Source organism: Impatiens glandulifera, chromosome 4 (genome assembly GCF_907164915.1).
Source record: "Impatiens glandulifera chromosome 4, dImpGla2.1, whole genome shotgun sequence".
NCBI lineage: Eukaryota > Viridiplantae > Streptophyta > Magnoliopsida > Ericales > Balsaminaceae > Impatiens > Impatiens glandulifera.
The window spans coordinates 12,911,687-12,930,065 of NC_061865.1; the positions used below are offsets into that span (position 1 = coordinate 12,911,687).

Below are 18,379 nucleotides of genomic sequence, written 5' to 3' on the forward strand. Positions count from 1 at the left end.
ATAAGAGTTTTGGTCAGTTTAATTAATTTATTTGGGTTAAATACTATTTAATATTATAAAAATACATTATTTAAAAATATTTATTTTGAAATAAATTCATACTAAATAAATATTTAAGAATTATTTAAATAATCTAGAGACCTTATACTTATCCATTAATTAATCGATTTATTAATTAAAATATATTTTATATTTTGTTTTCTAAATATTAATACTATTTAAATATTTTCACCCAATAATCCAACTTTTTATAGTATATATAAGATAAAATTATTTAAATAATTCAAATACAAACAATGCCACACATGAAAATAAATAATGTCTAAGGAATTGCATGTGTATCACCAAACTAGATTTTATGAAAAAAAAGTATCACCTACATTGAAATTCAACTATTTTTAATTTAATATATATATATATATATATATATATATATATATATATATATATATATATATGTGCATATTTTCAAATGGATTCATAAGAAATAAACAAGGAACATAATTTTCCTTTCTCTTGCAAAATATTTTATTGTGTAGGAAAATGAAGCCGTGGTTGGAATGGAGCACACGATTCATTGTGACCTTAGAGAAAAATTAAAGGAAAAATTTATATTCTCAAATGGTGTGACGAATACAGATAAGTTAAACTTAATTGATGCTATCCAACGGTTAGGAATAGGATACCAATTTGAAAACGAGATCAAAGATGTAATTCAATACTTGGATTTGATTTCATGTCGTGATTATGTAGACAGTGATCTCCATACATGTTCTCTACGTTTTCGGTTACTTAGAGAACATGGATATAAAATTTCAGGTGATTTTTGCTTTCAACATTTTTCTTATTTATTCTTTCTATATAAAAGTTTAGTGTTTGTTTTCATCTGATTAATTTTTTCATAGAGGATATATTCAAGAAATTCATTAATCACAAAGGTGAATTCAATACCACCATAGCAAGTGATATAAAGGGGATGTTAAGCTTGTATGAGGCGACACATTTCAGACTCCGAGGTGAAGACTTGTTGGAGAAAGCCCTAATCTTTACCACAAGTCAATTTGAGGCTATGTTGCATAATGATCTCATAACCAAATCATGTTTTGTTGAACAAGTAAAACATGCTCTCAACCAGTCAATCCATAAGGGATTGATAAGGATAGAGGCGAGGAATTACATTTCCTTATACGAAAACGATGAAATGCATGATAAATTACTGTTAAAGTTTGCAAAACTCGATTTCAACATCATGCAGAAATTGCACCAAAGAGAGCTTGGTGAACTCACTAGGTTCGAATACATGATACTTGTGTCATTATTAACAAATATAATAAATGTGCTCTTAACTAATTAACTTTGATTTTGTAGATGGTGGAAAGATTTAGACTTAACAAATAAATTCCCCTTCGCAAGGGACATATTGGTGGAATGTTACTTATGGAGTATCGGAATTTATTTTGAGCCTCAATATGCATATGGAAGGACAATAATAACTATGGTAATTACCCTTTTATCTGTTATGGATGATATATATGATGCTTATGGTACTTGGGAAGAACTCGTGCTCTTCACCAACACAATGAATAGGTATATATTATTCAGCATCATTAATACATGACATATTAGATGACATTTGTTTATAATGAGCTAACACATCTTTTCAGTTGGGAGAGAAATGAATTCGATGGATTGTCAAATTACTTATATCAATTACCGGAATACATGAAATATTTTTACCAAATACTTGATGATTTTTATAAATGGTTGGAGAAGGAGAGTGTCCGTCGAGGTATCTTGCATGGCGTCAAACATATCAAACACTCGGTAATCTTTATTGAGTTATTAATAAAATGAACTGAAGTTTATCATTTGATGTAATTGAAACAAGTATTCTTGGGAAGTTCTCTCATCACACTACTTTTATTTTCACAAAAAAATATATTATGTGCATATATAATTGAATCAAATAATTTCTTTGGTACAATTTCTGCAAGTGTTGAAATCGAGTTTTGCAAACTTTAACAGTATCTTATATATCATTCATTTCATCATTTCCATATAAGGAAATGTATTTTCCTTGTTTATTTCTTATATTATTGTAAAAACAATTTGTATGAATGATAATGGATAGACTCTCTATATATAACAGATAAAGGTTTTGGCCAACGGCTATATGGACGAAGCAACATGGCTTCACAAAAGTTATATTCCCACCCTAGAGGAATATATGAATGTGGCAAAGATAACTTCTGCTGTCGAAGTTATGTCCATCGCTTTCTTGTTAGGAATGCACTCTAATTTAGCGACCAAAGAAGGTTTTGAATGGATGCTTAGTGACCCACTCATCATCCAAGCTACAAGTGTCATTGTTAGACTAGTTGATGATGTTACTGGTTTCAAGGTAGACAACAATATATATTATAGATATTAGGATTTAAGTTTGGAAATAATTATTATATCAATAGTTGAATTATTTTTCATTTTAGAAAATAAGTTTAACTTATATTTGCTAAATGTTTACAGTTTGAACAACAAAGAGAGCATGTTGCATCTGCAGTAGAGTGCTATATGAACCAACATGACGCGTTGGAGGAGCTGGCGACAATTAATCTGCGGAAACAAATAACTGATGCTTGGAAAGATATCAACTTTGAGTGTATTCGTCCAACAAAGGTCCCAATGAATATACTTAGTCGGGTGATGAATATGGCTCGTTACATGGACATGATGTATAAGGAAGAAGATGGATACACAAATTCTAAAACCAAAGCTAAAGATTACATCACTTCTATTCTTGTTAGCGAGGTTGATGTGTAATTTATTTTGCACACATATTGCTTTTGTAATATCAAATGCTAAAAAATGAATGGTCACAAATTCCTTTCCAATAATGTGGCACATTTGTTATGAATAATAACAATATTAATGAACATTTATGTGGATTTATACTTTTATAGTCTTATATTTTGTTGTTAAAATAATTTATATTTCATTTTCATACACCATCACAAAATAATATCATCTCAACACATTATTAAACATCATATATATATAAGATTTTCCTTAGTTTGGTAGAGCTAACTTCAAAGCTACAACTATTCAAACTGGAAAATCGACTAAACTAGTCAACCTTTTACCCATCCAAATTGAATTGTCGTTTAACCGCCAATTTAAAAATCTTGAAACACCGATGCAAATGGATTGGATGAATATTTTTAAACAACTAAATTGAAGCACTTAATTACACCCCAAGTTCTATATATGCGCTCTCATTTATTTATGATTATTTATTTTGACCATAATTGTAACCAATGAAGGAAAAGAAACTCTCACAAAAAATTGTTCTCTCACAAAAATCTGTTATAATTCTTTGCAAGGATAAAACTATTTTCCTTATTCCTAAGTAAACATTAATGCCACATAAGTCAAGGTAAACATAAATATAATTACCAAAGTCAAATTTAAGTTATGACTATATTTTCATAATTAATAATAATGCATGAAACATGTAAAATAAAATATAATAACAAATACAATTCCATAAAATATTAAAATCCCCACATGAAGAGGGTTAGAGGTCAATTTCGAGTTCCAATGTTGAAGCAGAGCAAATAAATTCTTTAAATCAATAATCTTAATACTAAATGTCAATAAATTAAGATAAATTTTAGTTGCAGAAATATACCTGAATCTTTAATGAATAACGGTTCATTAAATTATTTTTCGTAATTTTTCGAAGATTCTTTCGATTTTGAATTTCCTAATTCTAGATCTAGATCGAAATGACTAATGTGGGCGAGATTAAGTCTTTCAATCCACGCTATTTATATAGCTTGGGGACCTAGCCTAGGGGCGGACCCAGGAATTAACACTGGGTGGGCTTAAATTTAGTCAAGTACATTATATTATATAATATTTAAATAAGTTGAGTTATACCGGATTTTAAAAACATATAATTCATTTATAATAAAATATAAATTTAATTCAATATAGAGTGTCAAACAATCGACTAAAAAATCACCCTCCCATTTTATTGCGAAATTTTGTTTTCACCTCTTTCATTGCTGAAAATATTTGCTCTATTATAGCGGTAAAATGTAATGTTAAAACTAAGTAAACATTTTATCGAACAATTAGAGTTCAATTATAAAAAAAATAGATGAAAAAAAAGTGTGTCTAACATGATAAATTTTCAAAGTTATAATATTCAATCAAACATAATAAAATCAATTATAAATATCATATACATGATTAAGTTAACAAATATATCATTTATATACATGATTAAGTTAACAAATACATCATTTAAGAGATAGAAATTAGGGAAGAAAATTAGAAAAAATAATTTAAAGAAGATTAAATTCTACCTCTTTTGAGAAATAGAAAATAAATATTAAAATTTAAATGAAAATAATTAGATAATAGAAAAGTACGAGAATATAAATTAGTGAAATAAACATGAAATTGTGAGAAGGAAATAATTGTTAAAAATATTTTAGAATTATATATATATATAGTTGCATTTGAAAGGAAAAGAAAATTAGAAAGAAAAGTGAAGCTAATGCCTAGGAATAATTTTTAATTATATATATACTTGCATTTGAAAGAAAAATAAAATTGAAAAGGATATATATATACATTTGCATTCAAAAGAAAAAAAATTGAAAACAAAAGTGAAGCTAATGACTAGAAATTTCTAAATATATATATACTTGCATTTGAAAGGAAAAGAAAACTGAAAAGAATATATTAAAAAAAGAAAATTAAGGGTGGGTACATCAGTCCCTGCCTAGCCCTAATATGCCAATTATTTTTGATCAATCAACAAAATAGTAAATGATATTTATATTTTTACACAAATATGTCCTCATATTTATTATAAATGTCTAAAAATCTCATTACATTTATACTTTAATAGATCACTTTGATTGAACTTTAATATTTATCGACATATTTATTATAAATGTCTAAATAATCTCATTACATTTATACTTTAATAGATCACTTTGATTGAACTTTAATATTTATTACGATAATAACTAATATATAATTATTAAATAATATATGTACTCAAATATTATAAATAATTCTAACACAGGTTACCAGCAACCTCTACTATTTCTTAGAATCGGGCATGGTGTCTCCATTTTAGTATTTTGAAATTGTTTTTCTTTCTTTATCTACACTTTTTAATAATTTTATCAATTATATCCGTGATTCTTTCTTTTTCATAATGAATTCTTAATAATTTAATTTGTAAATGTTAAAATTGTTGGGTCCAGCTCATATATATATAGAGAGAAATCATAATCCTATAATATATATAGAGAAATCATAATCTTATAATTGTTATCAACTCATTTGGTTGGATTGATCAAATTTTTGTGTGCCAAATGAAGGAGAAAAGTTCAATTGGGGATGATTAAGCTAACAACGACATTTTTTTCGGTGTGGAAATTCAAAATGCTTGATACCTTGATGTGTAGAGTTTATTTAGGCCTCTACAAGCAATGAAAAAGACATACACGATGAGTGATGACTATTAGAAAATATTGAATTCTCATGCATCATCATTGAATAATAACGTTTTGAAGATGATTTGGATAGGAAAAAATGTCTCCTACAAGAATTTGAGAGTCTTTGATAGTAGTGTGTTCGTTCATATCCCAAAAAGATGAAAGATTAAAGTTTGACAATAAAGAAAAATGATTTGTCTTCATGGGGTATGGTCACAAAGAGTTTGGGTACAAGTTATGGGATTCGATGATGAAAAAGATTGTGATAAGTAGAGATGTTGTATTTCTAAAAGACCATTACAGGTGATAATGACAAGGTTTAAAAAACTAGTTCCTCTACTGAAATCCCGTAAGTTTAGGTGAAACTAGGGACGAATCTATGTAGGGGCTCAGCCCACCCCGAAATATTTTTTATTTATTTTTTTTTTACGGTAGAAATATGATATTACCCTTAATTTCTTAAAAAAAATTAATATAATTCATTGTTTTTTTTATCTAACTATTAAAAAAATGGTAAAACTTTACTTTTATATACTTGTTTTTTTCAAAAAAAATTCGTTATTATTTTAAGCCCAACCTAATTTTTTTTTCAAGTCCACCCCAATTCGAAATTCTGGGTTCGTCCCTGGGTGCAACTCCACTTGACATGAATTTTAATAATGAGTGAGACACTAATTAAGGATATGGTAATGGTGTTAACGACGACAAGGCAACTAAACACATTGAGGAAGAAATACATCGATGATAGTTGAACAACCTTTGAAATATCTAAAATGGAGCACCAATCTTTTATTAGATATCCTTTAAATGAGTATTTATTACTCAAGGATAGAAGAGAACTAGAAACTTACTCAGAAGTTACAGATTAAATTGTCTCCCGAAAGTAAAAGTTCACTTATCACATTATTTGGAAGAGCAAGGATTGTAATTGAAAATGTTTCTCATATGCATGAGGCAAGGGTATCCCTCATTGGTGTTTTTTTTCCAAGTTGAACAAAATTTACCTTATCCGAAGATTATAGACCTGAAATTAGAAACAAAGATGAATCAATAGATATAGGTTGGTTGATGAAATGCGATGCAAAAACCTCGGTGGAGCTTATGAATACTTGTAAGCGTGCAAAAATGAGTTTATAGTTATCATTTTCTTTTATCTTCTATTCTATGATGTTAGTTATAGATAATTGAGATTCATCTCTACATTGTGTTGTTGAATAACTATAGTTTGGTTTCAAAATGTAATATATATAGACTTTTTTGGCATAAGGTGAAATTGGGGTGGGATTGATTCTTATGCATACATATTATTTTAATTGTATGATACTACTTTGGGCATAAATCCAATAAAGGTTATATATAAATTTATATATAATTTTTTCTAATGCTCTAAATTATTTGTTCATGTTAGTAAGAAATAAAACTTATCTTAGATCTAGCATGAGTAGTGAAATTGCCAACCTAATCCAATCTTTACTCAAATCCACTCTATTACTAATATGACTATATGCATTCATGGGAAAATGCATGCTTACAAATTAATAATCAAATAATTACATTTAATAGAATATTTCCTCATTTGTTTTTAATTATTAATCAAATAATTTTTAGTTGGCTCTTGTAGAACCAAAAAATGAATAGCAACTCAATTGTTTCTTTTACCATCTATTTGTTACTATTTTTTCCTATAAGATAATTGGGAAATTATAATTCCCTTTACCATTGTTGCAATTCTAAGAAATGTAGAATCATACCTATTGCAATAAATAATGGCATTAATCACATAGATTAAGACCAAAATATTCTTGGAAAATAGATGTTAAAGGTCAAAGTTGTCACATTTTGTATCCTTAAATCATTAATTTCTTATCCATTTTGAATTCTATTTTAAATTTCGATGAATTATCACATAAAAGTTTCAAAACTTGTCAATTTTAGTTCTTTTAAATCTCAATGAGAAAACCTTTGAATCCACTTCCTTTGTGATATGTTGGAATGACTCGTCTAAATTTTAAAACTTGCTTTATTTTGGGTGATATTAACATCATTTTATTCAAGCTCAAGATCTAGAAAAATAATTGTCACCCATCTTACCTTCAACTTTGCACACTCAAGCATCTTAAACCGCACAATTCTCCTTAAACAAATTGCAAGACTACTAATTTTGAATAATGTCAAAACAATAGTAATTCAAGATTATCTTTTCAACATTTTCTAACTATCTTCAATTCTTTTCACCATGCTTCATAGTTCTTCGTAAGCAATCGTGAATGTTCTTCCATTTGAATTGATCGAGCCTCTCATCTAGCCTTTTTTTATGACTAGAAATTACATTCAAGGTCTAATTCATCTTCTCGTATTAGATGACAATTCAATGTTCTCATTCACATTCGAATTGATGAGCCTCTCATCTAGCCCATTCAACTTAACTATAATCCATGACAATAAAAGATAGAACAAAAGAAGTACCCAAATCACCAATTTTGAATTGATCGAGCCTCTCATCTAGCCCATTTTTATGACTAGAAATCTCACTCAAAGTCTTATTCATCCTCTAACATTAGAAGATAATATAATTATTTTTCTTGATTTTTTTGAGAGTTGATTTCAAGATATCTCCACCTAAACTTATAAGTTTCTTTCATTAGTCTAACTCTTCTTGGTCTTTCATTCGTATTGTGTGTTAACTAGCAATATAGTAATACTTAATCACTTGCCAACTCAATGCAATCTTGCAATTTAGCCCGAAGGATTGCCTTATCAACATGTCGACAATGTTATGATTAGTAAACACATTTTGATAACACTTGTTGTGTACCATTTTTTCCTCCATTCATGGCTAATGATACCTCTTACCAATGTCATCCTCCTCCCCCATCATTAGAAGAAATCTCAATAGTCTCATTATTACATATCTCCACATAGAGTTGTGATTCCTCTTAATCACTACTTGTGTCTCCATGTGCTCTAGTTTTGTCAAACTTCACATCTCAATTTAGCATAACCTTATCTCTACATTTTTCTAGCCAAACTCTATAACCTTTGACATTATTGGAAATCCAATAAGATAATTTTGTTTACCTTTGGTTTCGGTTTCCCTTCATTCACATTCACATATGCAACACAATCATAGAATTTTGAATAAGCATATGAATTAAATGAACCATTCTATACCTCAATTGGTGTCTTCAAACAAAGAGAAATTGATGAACTTCTATTGATCTAGTAGTTAACTTTGGAAATTTATTCCCTACCATTTTGTAGAGGCGTTTACTTAACCAAGAAGTGTTTTACAATTTCGGCAGCTTTGCCTAATTCTTTGAACTCCAAATTTATGTACTCATAATCATTGCAAGTACTCGTCTTCTTATTTGTCTTATATACTTGATTCTCCTCCAAAATCTTCTAATATTTGAACTTTTGAATTTGCTCCACTCGTGTGCTTCATTGCCCATGACCTCCTCAAAAGCTCATTAATGAATAAAATAAAATACCTTACATTAAAATGAGTTAAATTTCTTGCACCAAGAACTCCTTTCTTACTCAAATCTTGCAAGTCTTTGAGGACAAACCTCAAATGTAAAAACCTTGATGTATATTTATTGATCTCGGAGATAATAGTTAAACATACTTGTGAGTTACCTTGTAGTGAATACACATTGTTTTCTTTACTGCTTCCATAACAACTAAAGTAATTGTGCTCACTAGCAATGAACCATTTCTTGCCTTCTAAACCCAACATTTTCTAGTATGCTTCTTTAGTTGTAGGAAATTTCTTCTAAAGTATCCTTCATCTTAACATCGGAATCACTTCACATTTTCTGTAGTTTTCAACATAGACTTAGATTTCTTACTACATTTTCTTCATTCTCATGATGTTGTTTACCTCTTACAGATATGTCTTCCTCATTTTCTTCTTGTCTACAATTCACTATTTTTCCTGGGACATCAAGTACCTCGTACTTCTTCCACCTTAAACTTGGCAGACAATCATACCAACAAGAACTATAACTTTGACATTTTCGGAAACCTCCATAAAATTTGTCAAGAAACCTTCAATGATCCTTCAAGCTCTTCAACTTCCTCTCCTCTCGAAAAACCTTGTTCTGATATCACTTGTTGGGATATCGGGAGATGAAGTATCCTTTAATGCAAAATAACAACAACAATGAACAATTGTGGAAATGGAATATAACCACTTAAGAACACAAACACAAGATTTATAGTTGTTCTGCCAAAACAAACCTATATCCACTTTCAAAGCAAAAGAGACTCTCAACTATATTATCAAAAATGTTAGAGGAGTGTTACAATGATTCTCTCACAATTAGAGCTAACACACAACTCACAAGGAGGCGATACACCCAAGGAAAATACTTGGCTTTCTAAAGTGTTCAACTGTACCTTTAAATAAGCCACAATTAGATCAATATCAATATCTTTTCAAACTCTCATAGAGCTTTCAAAATATTCTTACCATATTTTCCTAATTGTATTTTCATAACAAAATATCAAATTTCTTTTTGTCTTAATCTTATTTCCTAATATCAAGATTATACTTAACCAAAATGTATAGTTTTCTTTGGTTGAATATAATCTTTCTTTATATCAAGATTGTGTACCATAAAAATACCATATTCTCAACACTAGTATTTGTATACATAATGAGCGGAGATATCATAATAAAAATATATATGCAAGCTGATTAAAGTGCATGTCTTGTCACGCTAGAAGGTAGTAGGTTTTGGCCTCTCTACATTTGAGAGAGACCATTTACATTGTGATAGTGTTAGTTCGACATTGTCCAAATTCTTTTCAACCTTAGTGGGTAATTCTAGATCGAATTATAAGAGGAAGGAATGCTGGCAAGAAAGCACCCAATACATTCATATGTAATTGGAACGAATAATTAATCTACGGATAAACTGAATGACTAGGGTAGCACCTTGTGAGAGAGAGGGATTTGGTTAAGTTTCTCATTCAGATTGCAACTAATATCGGGTTAAGAACATAATTTGCAAACACATTCAACCAATTTAACAAGGAGGATAGAACTTGTCGCGGAACGGTCTCTCGAACCCAATACTTCATGGATGCTAGGGATATCTACATCTTATCTTCAGATGTTCATAAGCCTAATTATTCTATTAAGAACTTGCACTATAAAGAGTTGATGAAGAGAAAGGGTTTATAAAATTTCTAAAGCTTTGGGCATATTGTTGTGTTGAAGATGACGTTTAATGGAGAATCGTTAAGTTTATCGAGAGAGAGAGAAACAATTGCTGAAGGTAAATATTTAATTAACCACTCTTCCTCTTTTCGAATTAATATTTATAAATTCTTTCTAAATTTATTAAATTGATTTTATTTTTAAAGATTTTTAAGGGAGAATGCTTGATGATTCAAATTGGAAAAAAATGACTAATTGAATTGATAATTCACTTTGAATGATACCAATGCTAGACTATTTTGAATGATCACATGCTTTCATATCTTGGTGAATAGTTGAAAATGATATCTTTTAAAGGGCTTGAATTTGTTGAATGTGAATGGGATGCTTTAAATGATATTCATGTTTGCCTCAGTTTGACTGGAATGATGAAGATGAATAAGAACATGATAAGTATTTTGAGTGATATATGTGATGAAGGATTGTTTGTGTTTTCAATTGAGGATCTATATTCAATATTCTTGACAATATATTAAAACATTAACTTAAACAATATAAAATAATAAATTATTTAAAATGGTGAGTCTTTTAATAATTTTCTTCGATATTATTATTTTTTATTATTTTTCTTATTTATTTTAAATTTTTTTAATTATTTTATATTAATTTCAATTATTATTAATACATTAAATAATAAATATATAATAATAATTTTAATTTTAATAATATAATAATATATATTTATAATTTCTACTCACTTTTACCTTTCTATGAAATTATAATATAATAATATATTTATAAATATGTCAACTACAAATCCATTAAATTTACTAGGATCTCTATTTTTTTTTACCAAAGTTATTCAACATTCTTAAACTACCCCACCTTTCTAAATTTATTTAGATTCTCATTTAATTAATAAATTATTTAATTTTATAAATGTAATATATATAATTAGAATTAAATATACTAAATTAAAATAAAAAATAAAATATTAAATTAAATAATATAAATTAAAATAAAAAAATAATATAAAAAAATAAATTATATGAATAAAAATGTGACTCATAATAATTCTTTCACCTATAATTTTTATTAATTTACTTACTTATTTTTAAAATATTTTATAATTTAAATTATTATTAATACATTAAATAATAAATATATGATAATAATTTAAATTTAATTATATAATAATATATATTTATAATTATAATAAATAATATATTTTTAAAGTGTTAAATTAATAAATATCATTAAAAAAATATATTAATAAAATAACATTAATTTAAAATAATAAAAAATAAAAAAAATTTCACCGTTAACATATTTAGTTAATTAAATATTAATAACTTAATACTTCCAACATATTAGACTAATTTAAAGTATTTAATATTTTATTCAAATTAAAAATAAATAAATTAATAATTGTTAACAATTTAATTTATACTACATATATAAGTGAATAATCTCCAACCATTATTAAATAATAATATTTAATAATATAAAAATTTATTTATAAGTTTAAATATAAAATCCTATTGAAAATTAAAATTTAAAAAATATTAATATGATTGAGAGAATCGTATATTACTTATTTATAATATATATTTATTAATGAATTATATAACTAATAATATTATATTTGTTTTTGGAAAGCTAATGTCCCTTGAAATATTTACTGGCTCATTTAATCCTATAAATTATAAAAAGTTCATACAAACGTATATGACTATATAATATTACAAATTTGGTGAATTAGTCTCCCACCTATTTACCTTTAATATATATATATTTTTCTTTCTTTTCAACAATAGGTCATAAATAAATTATTTATTTTGTCAAAATAAATTTATAAAAAAATTATATAAACAAAAAAATTGTTCACTTAAAATTATTTGAATTTAAATAAAGTTGTATTTCAAATATTATTTTGTTCAATATTATAAAATATTTTATAAAATAAATTAATAAATTCTTGATTTGAATCAAACTAAAACCTAAAAATCATATATATATTATTTTTATTAAAAATTGAAATAGATAAGTAAATATATTTGAAATAAAAGAATTACATTGTAATCCACAAGATATTTCTTTTCCGTAGCTTAGCATGTGTTTAGATGACATGTGATAATACGGGAAATCGCAGAGTGGCTTGATGTTCGAAGCGTTTCAACATTTGTTTGCGTATTCGGTGTCTTTTAAAAGAACACATTATTTTAAAAAATTTTGAAAATATCTGAAAGCTTTTAAAATTAATAATGTAAAAATAATTAATTTTATTAAAATTTTAATAATCTAAGGACCAAATAACAATTTGGTTAAAAGTCGGTTTAAATTAATAAAATATAACTAATTTAAAATAATATTTATTTGAAAATAGAGTTGCCAAATGATTTTTAAGAAAATCATCAAAAAAAAAATACTTGTATAAACGTATTTTATACCAGAGTCTCTATAAGGAGTTCGTTTTTTGTTACACTCGAGAAAAGACTTTCGCACTATGTCCTCCGCGCCCTTCAAATAACGGTTTTATTTTATTAAAACAGTGTCTGGCTATTAGATTTATATATAACATTTATTAATTTTAATTAGTAGTCTGGTGTCCTAAACAAGAATATGTTTAGATTACGTAAATAATTATACAAATTTATTTAAAAGAGAGAACATGTTATTGCGTTAATATAAAACTAAGTAAAAAACCCTTTCGGGATTATTTAAAAATGGATTGAAGTTTCAAAATTACAAAAATAATTTTGGATTTTGAAAAGTGGAACCAAATAGGCCTTAGGACCGGAGTCCATGGATCTGGAGGGCTCGGTCCTGGGTTCGGGAGGCTTGGTCTCGAAGTCGGACTATTCGGTCGATGGACCGAAGGGCTCGGTCTTGGGGTTCTAGAGGCTCGTAATGAACCTGGGTTGTTCAGTCCTAAGTCTAGGAGGCTCAGTCTTAGGTCTAGGTTTCTTGGTCGTGGACCTAGGAGGCTCGGTCCAAGGTCAGACCTCTCGGTCTGAGGTTAGAAACCTCAACCGGATTCCTCAGTCATTTCTCAAGAACACTGGTCCACGATCTTGGTCCTAACTGAAGAACATCGATCCTTATTCTCGGTCATGTTCTCGGTCCCGATTCTATATGACTCGGTTGTTGGGAACCAAGTGTTCTTGAATTGGTCAAGAATAGTAGGTCTTGTGTCTTTTGATACAGATAATGAAATCGTGATCTATAAGTTGCAATCAACTCATAATTGTAGGGAATAAAAGCCCTAACCATAATCACGATCAATCGATCTCTGCAAAGATCAATTTCTCAAAACCGTTTTTAGGTCAAAATTTCACCACTCATATCTGAATCAGAAAACCCTTCAATATGTGGTGATCCAGTTCATAACACAAAGCATATTCGGAGGTCCCTCGAAGATATCTCATTAGCCACTTAACCGTTTCCTAATGTATCTTACTGAGATTTGAAAAGAAACGACTAACTACTCTAACCGCATGATTTATATTCAGTCTTGTGTAGACCATTGCATACATCACACTACCTATTGCTGAAATATATGGAACCTTGCACATTTCTTGTATTTCATCTTCATTCTTAAGAGACATTGTCTTGTTTATTTTCAAGTGTATAGCCAATGGAAAAGCAACTAGCTTTGCCTTGTCCATACAAAACCTTTTTAGAATCTTCTCAATATATCTCTCTTGAGACAACCATAGCCTTTTTTTCACCCGATCACGAATGAAATGTATTCCAAAAAATTTTCTTGTTGGACCCAAGTCTTTCATCTCAAAAGACTTGGTCAAATCCTTTTTCAATTTGGCAATCTTGAGATTGTCACTCCCTACAATTATCATGTCATCAACATATAGAAGAAGTATAATAAAATCATTAGAAACAAACTTTTGCACAAAGACACGGTGATCTGTAGACGTCTTCATGTACCCATGGATGATCATGAATGACTCAAACTTAAGATATCATTGTCTTGGTGTTTTTGCTTCAAACCGTACCGACTTTTGACAAGTTTGCACACCTTTCTTTCCTCACAATTCTTATTGTAACCTTCAGTGTTCTCCATATAAACATCTTCATCCAAATCATCGTGGAGAAGTGCAATCTTGACATCAAGCTGTTCAACCTCAAGATCCATACAAATAGTTAGACTTAACACCACCTAGATAGAATTCATCTTCATTATCGTTGAGAAGATCTCATCATAATCGATTCCATGCCTCTGGCCAAAACCTTTGCCAACCAGCCTAGCCTTGTATCTTAACTTTCTATCATCACCCTCTTGCTTGATCTTGTACACTCATTTATTTTATAATACCTTTTTGTTCTTTGGTCTTTCTACCAGTTCATATGTGTCATTTTTAGCAATGACTTCATCTCTTCATCCATGGCAGCTAGCCATTCTTCCTTGTGAGCCTCCTTATAGTATACAAGATCCCCACAATTAGTTAAAAGGTCATATTATATAGTTGGATAATTAGAACTTGATCGTTTCTTCCTAGTAGACCTTCTAAGTACCTCTATTTATTGATTTTTTTGATTTCCATCTTCTTGTTGAACTTCAAATTCAGCCTCGATATTATCACCAAGATCAGCTTCTGTATCATTTCCATGGCCTATAGATTGACCCTAAGAAACATCATCATCACTATCCGAGTCTGAAGCTACATCTGACCTTGTCTTCTCAACATCATGAGTCATCTCAAGACCAAGAAGATCACGTATGATTCAAAATTCTCAATAGTCCAATCTTCAAGGAATACTACATCTTGACTTATCAAAACCTTTTTGTCCACTAGGTCATAACACTTGTATCCGCAACTTTTATGACCATAACCCAAAAATATGCATTATCTCGTTTTTGCATCTATTTTTGACCACTCATCTTTTGGAACATGCACAAAGACTCTACAACCAAAAACACGTAAATAGTTATTATTAACATCTTTACCTTACCAGATGCTTTATGCACACTTATTATGCAATGACTTGGAGGGAGAATGGTTGATTACATACACTATAGTGCTCATGGCTTCAGCCTAGAAATGTTTAGCCAACCTGACATGTGAGAACATACTCCTCATTCGTTCCAACATTGTTCTGTTCATCCTCTCGGTCACTCCATTTTGTTGTGGAGTCTTGGGCACAGTCTATTCATGTCGAATACCCTGATCTTTACAATAATCATCAAATGAGCATATGTACTATCCCCATTATTTGACCGCACCCTCATCATTTTATGCTTGTCTCTCTTTCAACCAACTTGTGAAAGACCTTGAATCTTGTTGCAACATCATTCTTGGGTTTATAGCATAGGCTCAAACCTTCCTAGATACATAATCTATGAAGGTTACAAATTAAGAAGCATCACTTATGGATTTAATCTTCATAAGACCATAGATATTTGTATGGACCAGTTCAATGACATTCTTTTTCAATTCTACTATCAACTTAGTTAAAGAGACTATGTTCTGGTTACCCATCAAGTAATACTCACACCTTTCAAGATGAGCATCCTTGAGATTCGACATCTCATTCCTCTTGATCAAAACATTCATCCCTTTTCACTAATGTGACATAGTCTCTTGTACCATAACTCACAGGATGACTCCATCACAACAGAATATGCTACATCATAAACAATTTTCAAATTTGTCTTGTATAAAGAACAACATTTCTTACCTCGTGCAACAACCAAGGAGCCCTTTCATATCTTTCATGTTCCACATTTGAAAATATTATGGTAGCCTCCATCATTGAGCTTACCTACAGAAATTAAATTCATTCTCAAGTTAGGAACATGTCTTACATCTCTTAAAATCAGGAAATATCTCATATTTATCTCGATTCTAATATCACCAAGACCAACTATCTTGGACACACCATTGTTTCCCATGTGAACATCACCGTAATCACCAACTTTATAGGACTAGAAGTAACATTTGTGTGAAGTAATAGGTAATAATGAACTTGTGTCAACAATCCATGTTGTTTCATTTGAAGACGTGCTAAGACAGGAGTCTTGACATTTTTAAGCATATGTTAGTTCACCATCTAAAGCACAAGTAGATGTATATGCACTCCGGTCTTTCTTTTCTCTGGGCTTCACCGTACCCTTTGCTTTATCATTTTTAAATTTCCAGTACTCATTTTTCCAATGAACCATTTTGCCACATTAATGGCAAGCATCATCCTTCTTCGGAGCTCTAGACTTACTTTTAGATTTACCCATACTCGAACCACTTCTATTATCCTTTGATCTTCTTCTATCAGTCACCAACATATCAGACTTAGAGGGTTCATCCCCCTTTCGATTCTCCTCATCAAGTAAGGAACTGGTGACAAATTTTATGTTGACTTTACCATTTGGTGTTGAGTTGTTGAGAGTGATAATAAGTGTCTCCCAACTTTTAGGCAAAGATCTAAAGACTAAAAGTTCTTGCACCTCATCATTAAAGTTTATCTTTATACTACTCAGTTAATTCAAAATATTTTAAAATTCAGTCAAGTGCTCAGCAAATTGATTTATTATCAATGTACTTCAGATTCACTAGTGTTCGTACCAGTGCTGCTTTATTCCCTACTGACCTCCCAGTGTAGAGAGCTTCAAGTTTTCTCCACACACCATACGACCTAGTCTCGTTCTCAACATAGATCACAACATTTACACTAACCTAGGAACGAATAAAGCTACATGCTTTTTTATCTGTTTTTTCCAGTCAGCCTCTTTTATACTCTCAGGTCTAACACCCTCATTTTCATTTGCTTCATTCAAATCATTTGAAACTAATAGATCACTAATCATCAGTTTACATTTCCTGTAGTTGGTACCATTCAGACTCACCATATTAGGTCTAGATTTCCCCATTATTATTGTCTTCACAACTGACGAAAACCCCAACAAAGAAACTAGTTGATCTCCTCTTTGAATTTCATCGGGTAACCAGTAATGCACTCTGCTCCAATATTAAAACAGGTAACCAATCAATACTACTCTAATACCACTGTTGAGTTTTACAATAACAAAACTACGAATCTTCTTAGAAATCAAACCCTGCTCTCTAATGAAATAAATGATTACACTATGAATGATTGGAATACTCCACAATCAAAATCTCACTCTCAACCTCTCTCTCTGGATCAGCCAAAGAACAAAGAAGGAATCAGAAAACCTTAGATCTGTTCATTCTCTTTCAGACTTCCTATGTTAAGAGAAAAATACCAAAAAAAATTATTTATACCCTAACCCGTTTTCATAACAGAAAAGCCTGACCCGTTTACTTAGAAGATAAAACCTGACCTAATGACAATGAACACCTCAACAAGATGATTGTATATATATATATATATATGACAAATCCATCTATATTAAAACAAAGTCTTTTTAATAGAATTATTTAACATTAACCTCAATCATTTTGGATAGTTGAGGTGATTTTGGTAAAGTAATATACAAGACACCGTCTTTGACATCTGCATTGATATTCTCAAACAAGACATTTTTAGGTAAAACTATTCTCTAGTTTTAATTTTCATAGATTTTGATAAACCATTCTTCTTTCCCTTTAAATAAGTCACAACTACGACAACATCAATATATTGTCTAAAACTCTCCAAGAGCCTCCAAAATATTTTAACTATATTTTCTTAGTTATATTACCATTATAAAATATATAATTTA

General features: G+C 29.3%; 1 protein-coding gene across 1 annotated transcript; it reads left to right on the top strand.

The window, feature by feature from the left end:
* Positions 1–560: 560 nt before the first annotated feature.
* Positions 561–2,817, top strand: LOC124934760 (sesquiterpene synthase Cop-like). Its single transcript, XM_047475267.1, has 5 exons — positions 561–819; positions 906–1,290; positions 1,369–1,498; positions 2,150–2,401; positions 2,524–2,817. Exons 1-5 carry the CDS (start codon positions 561–563, stop codon positions 2,815–2,817), a joined length of 1,320 nt encoding a protein of 439 aa, XP_047331223.1.
* Positions 2,818–18,379: the final 15,562 nt, after the last annotated feature.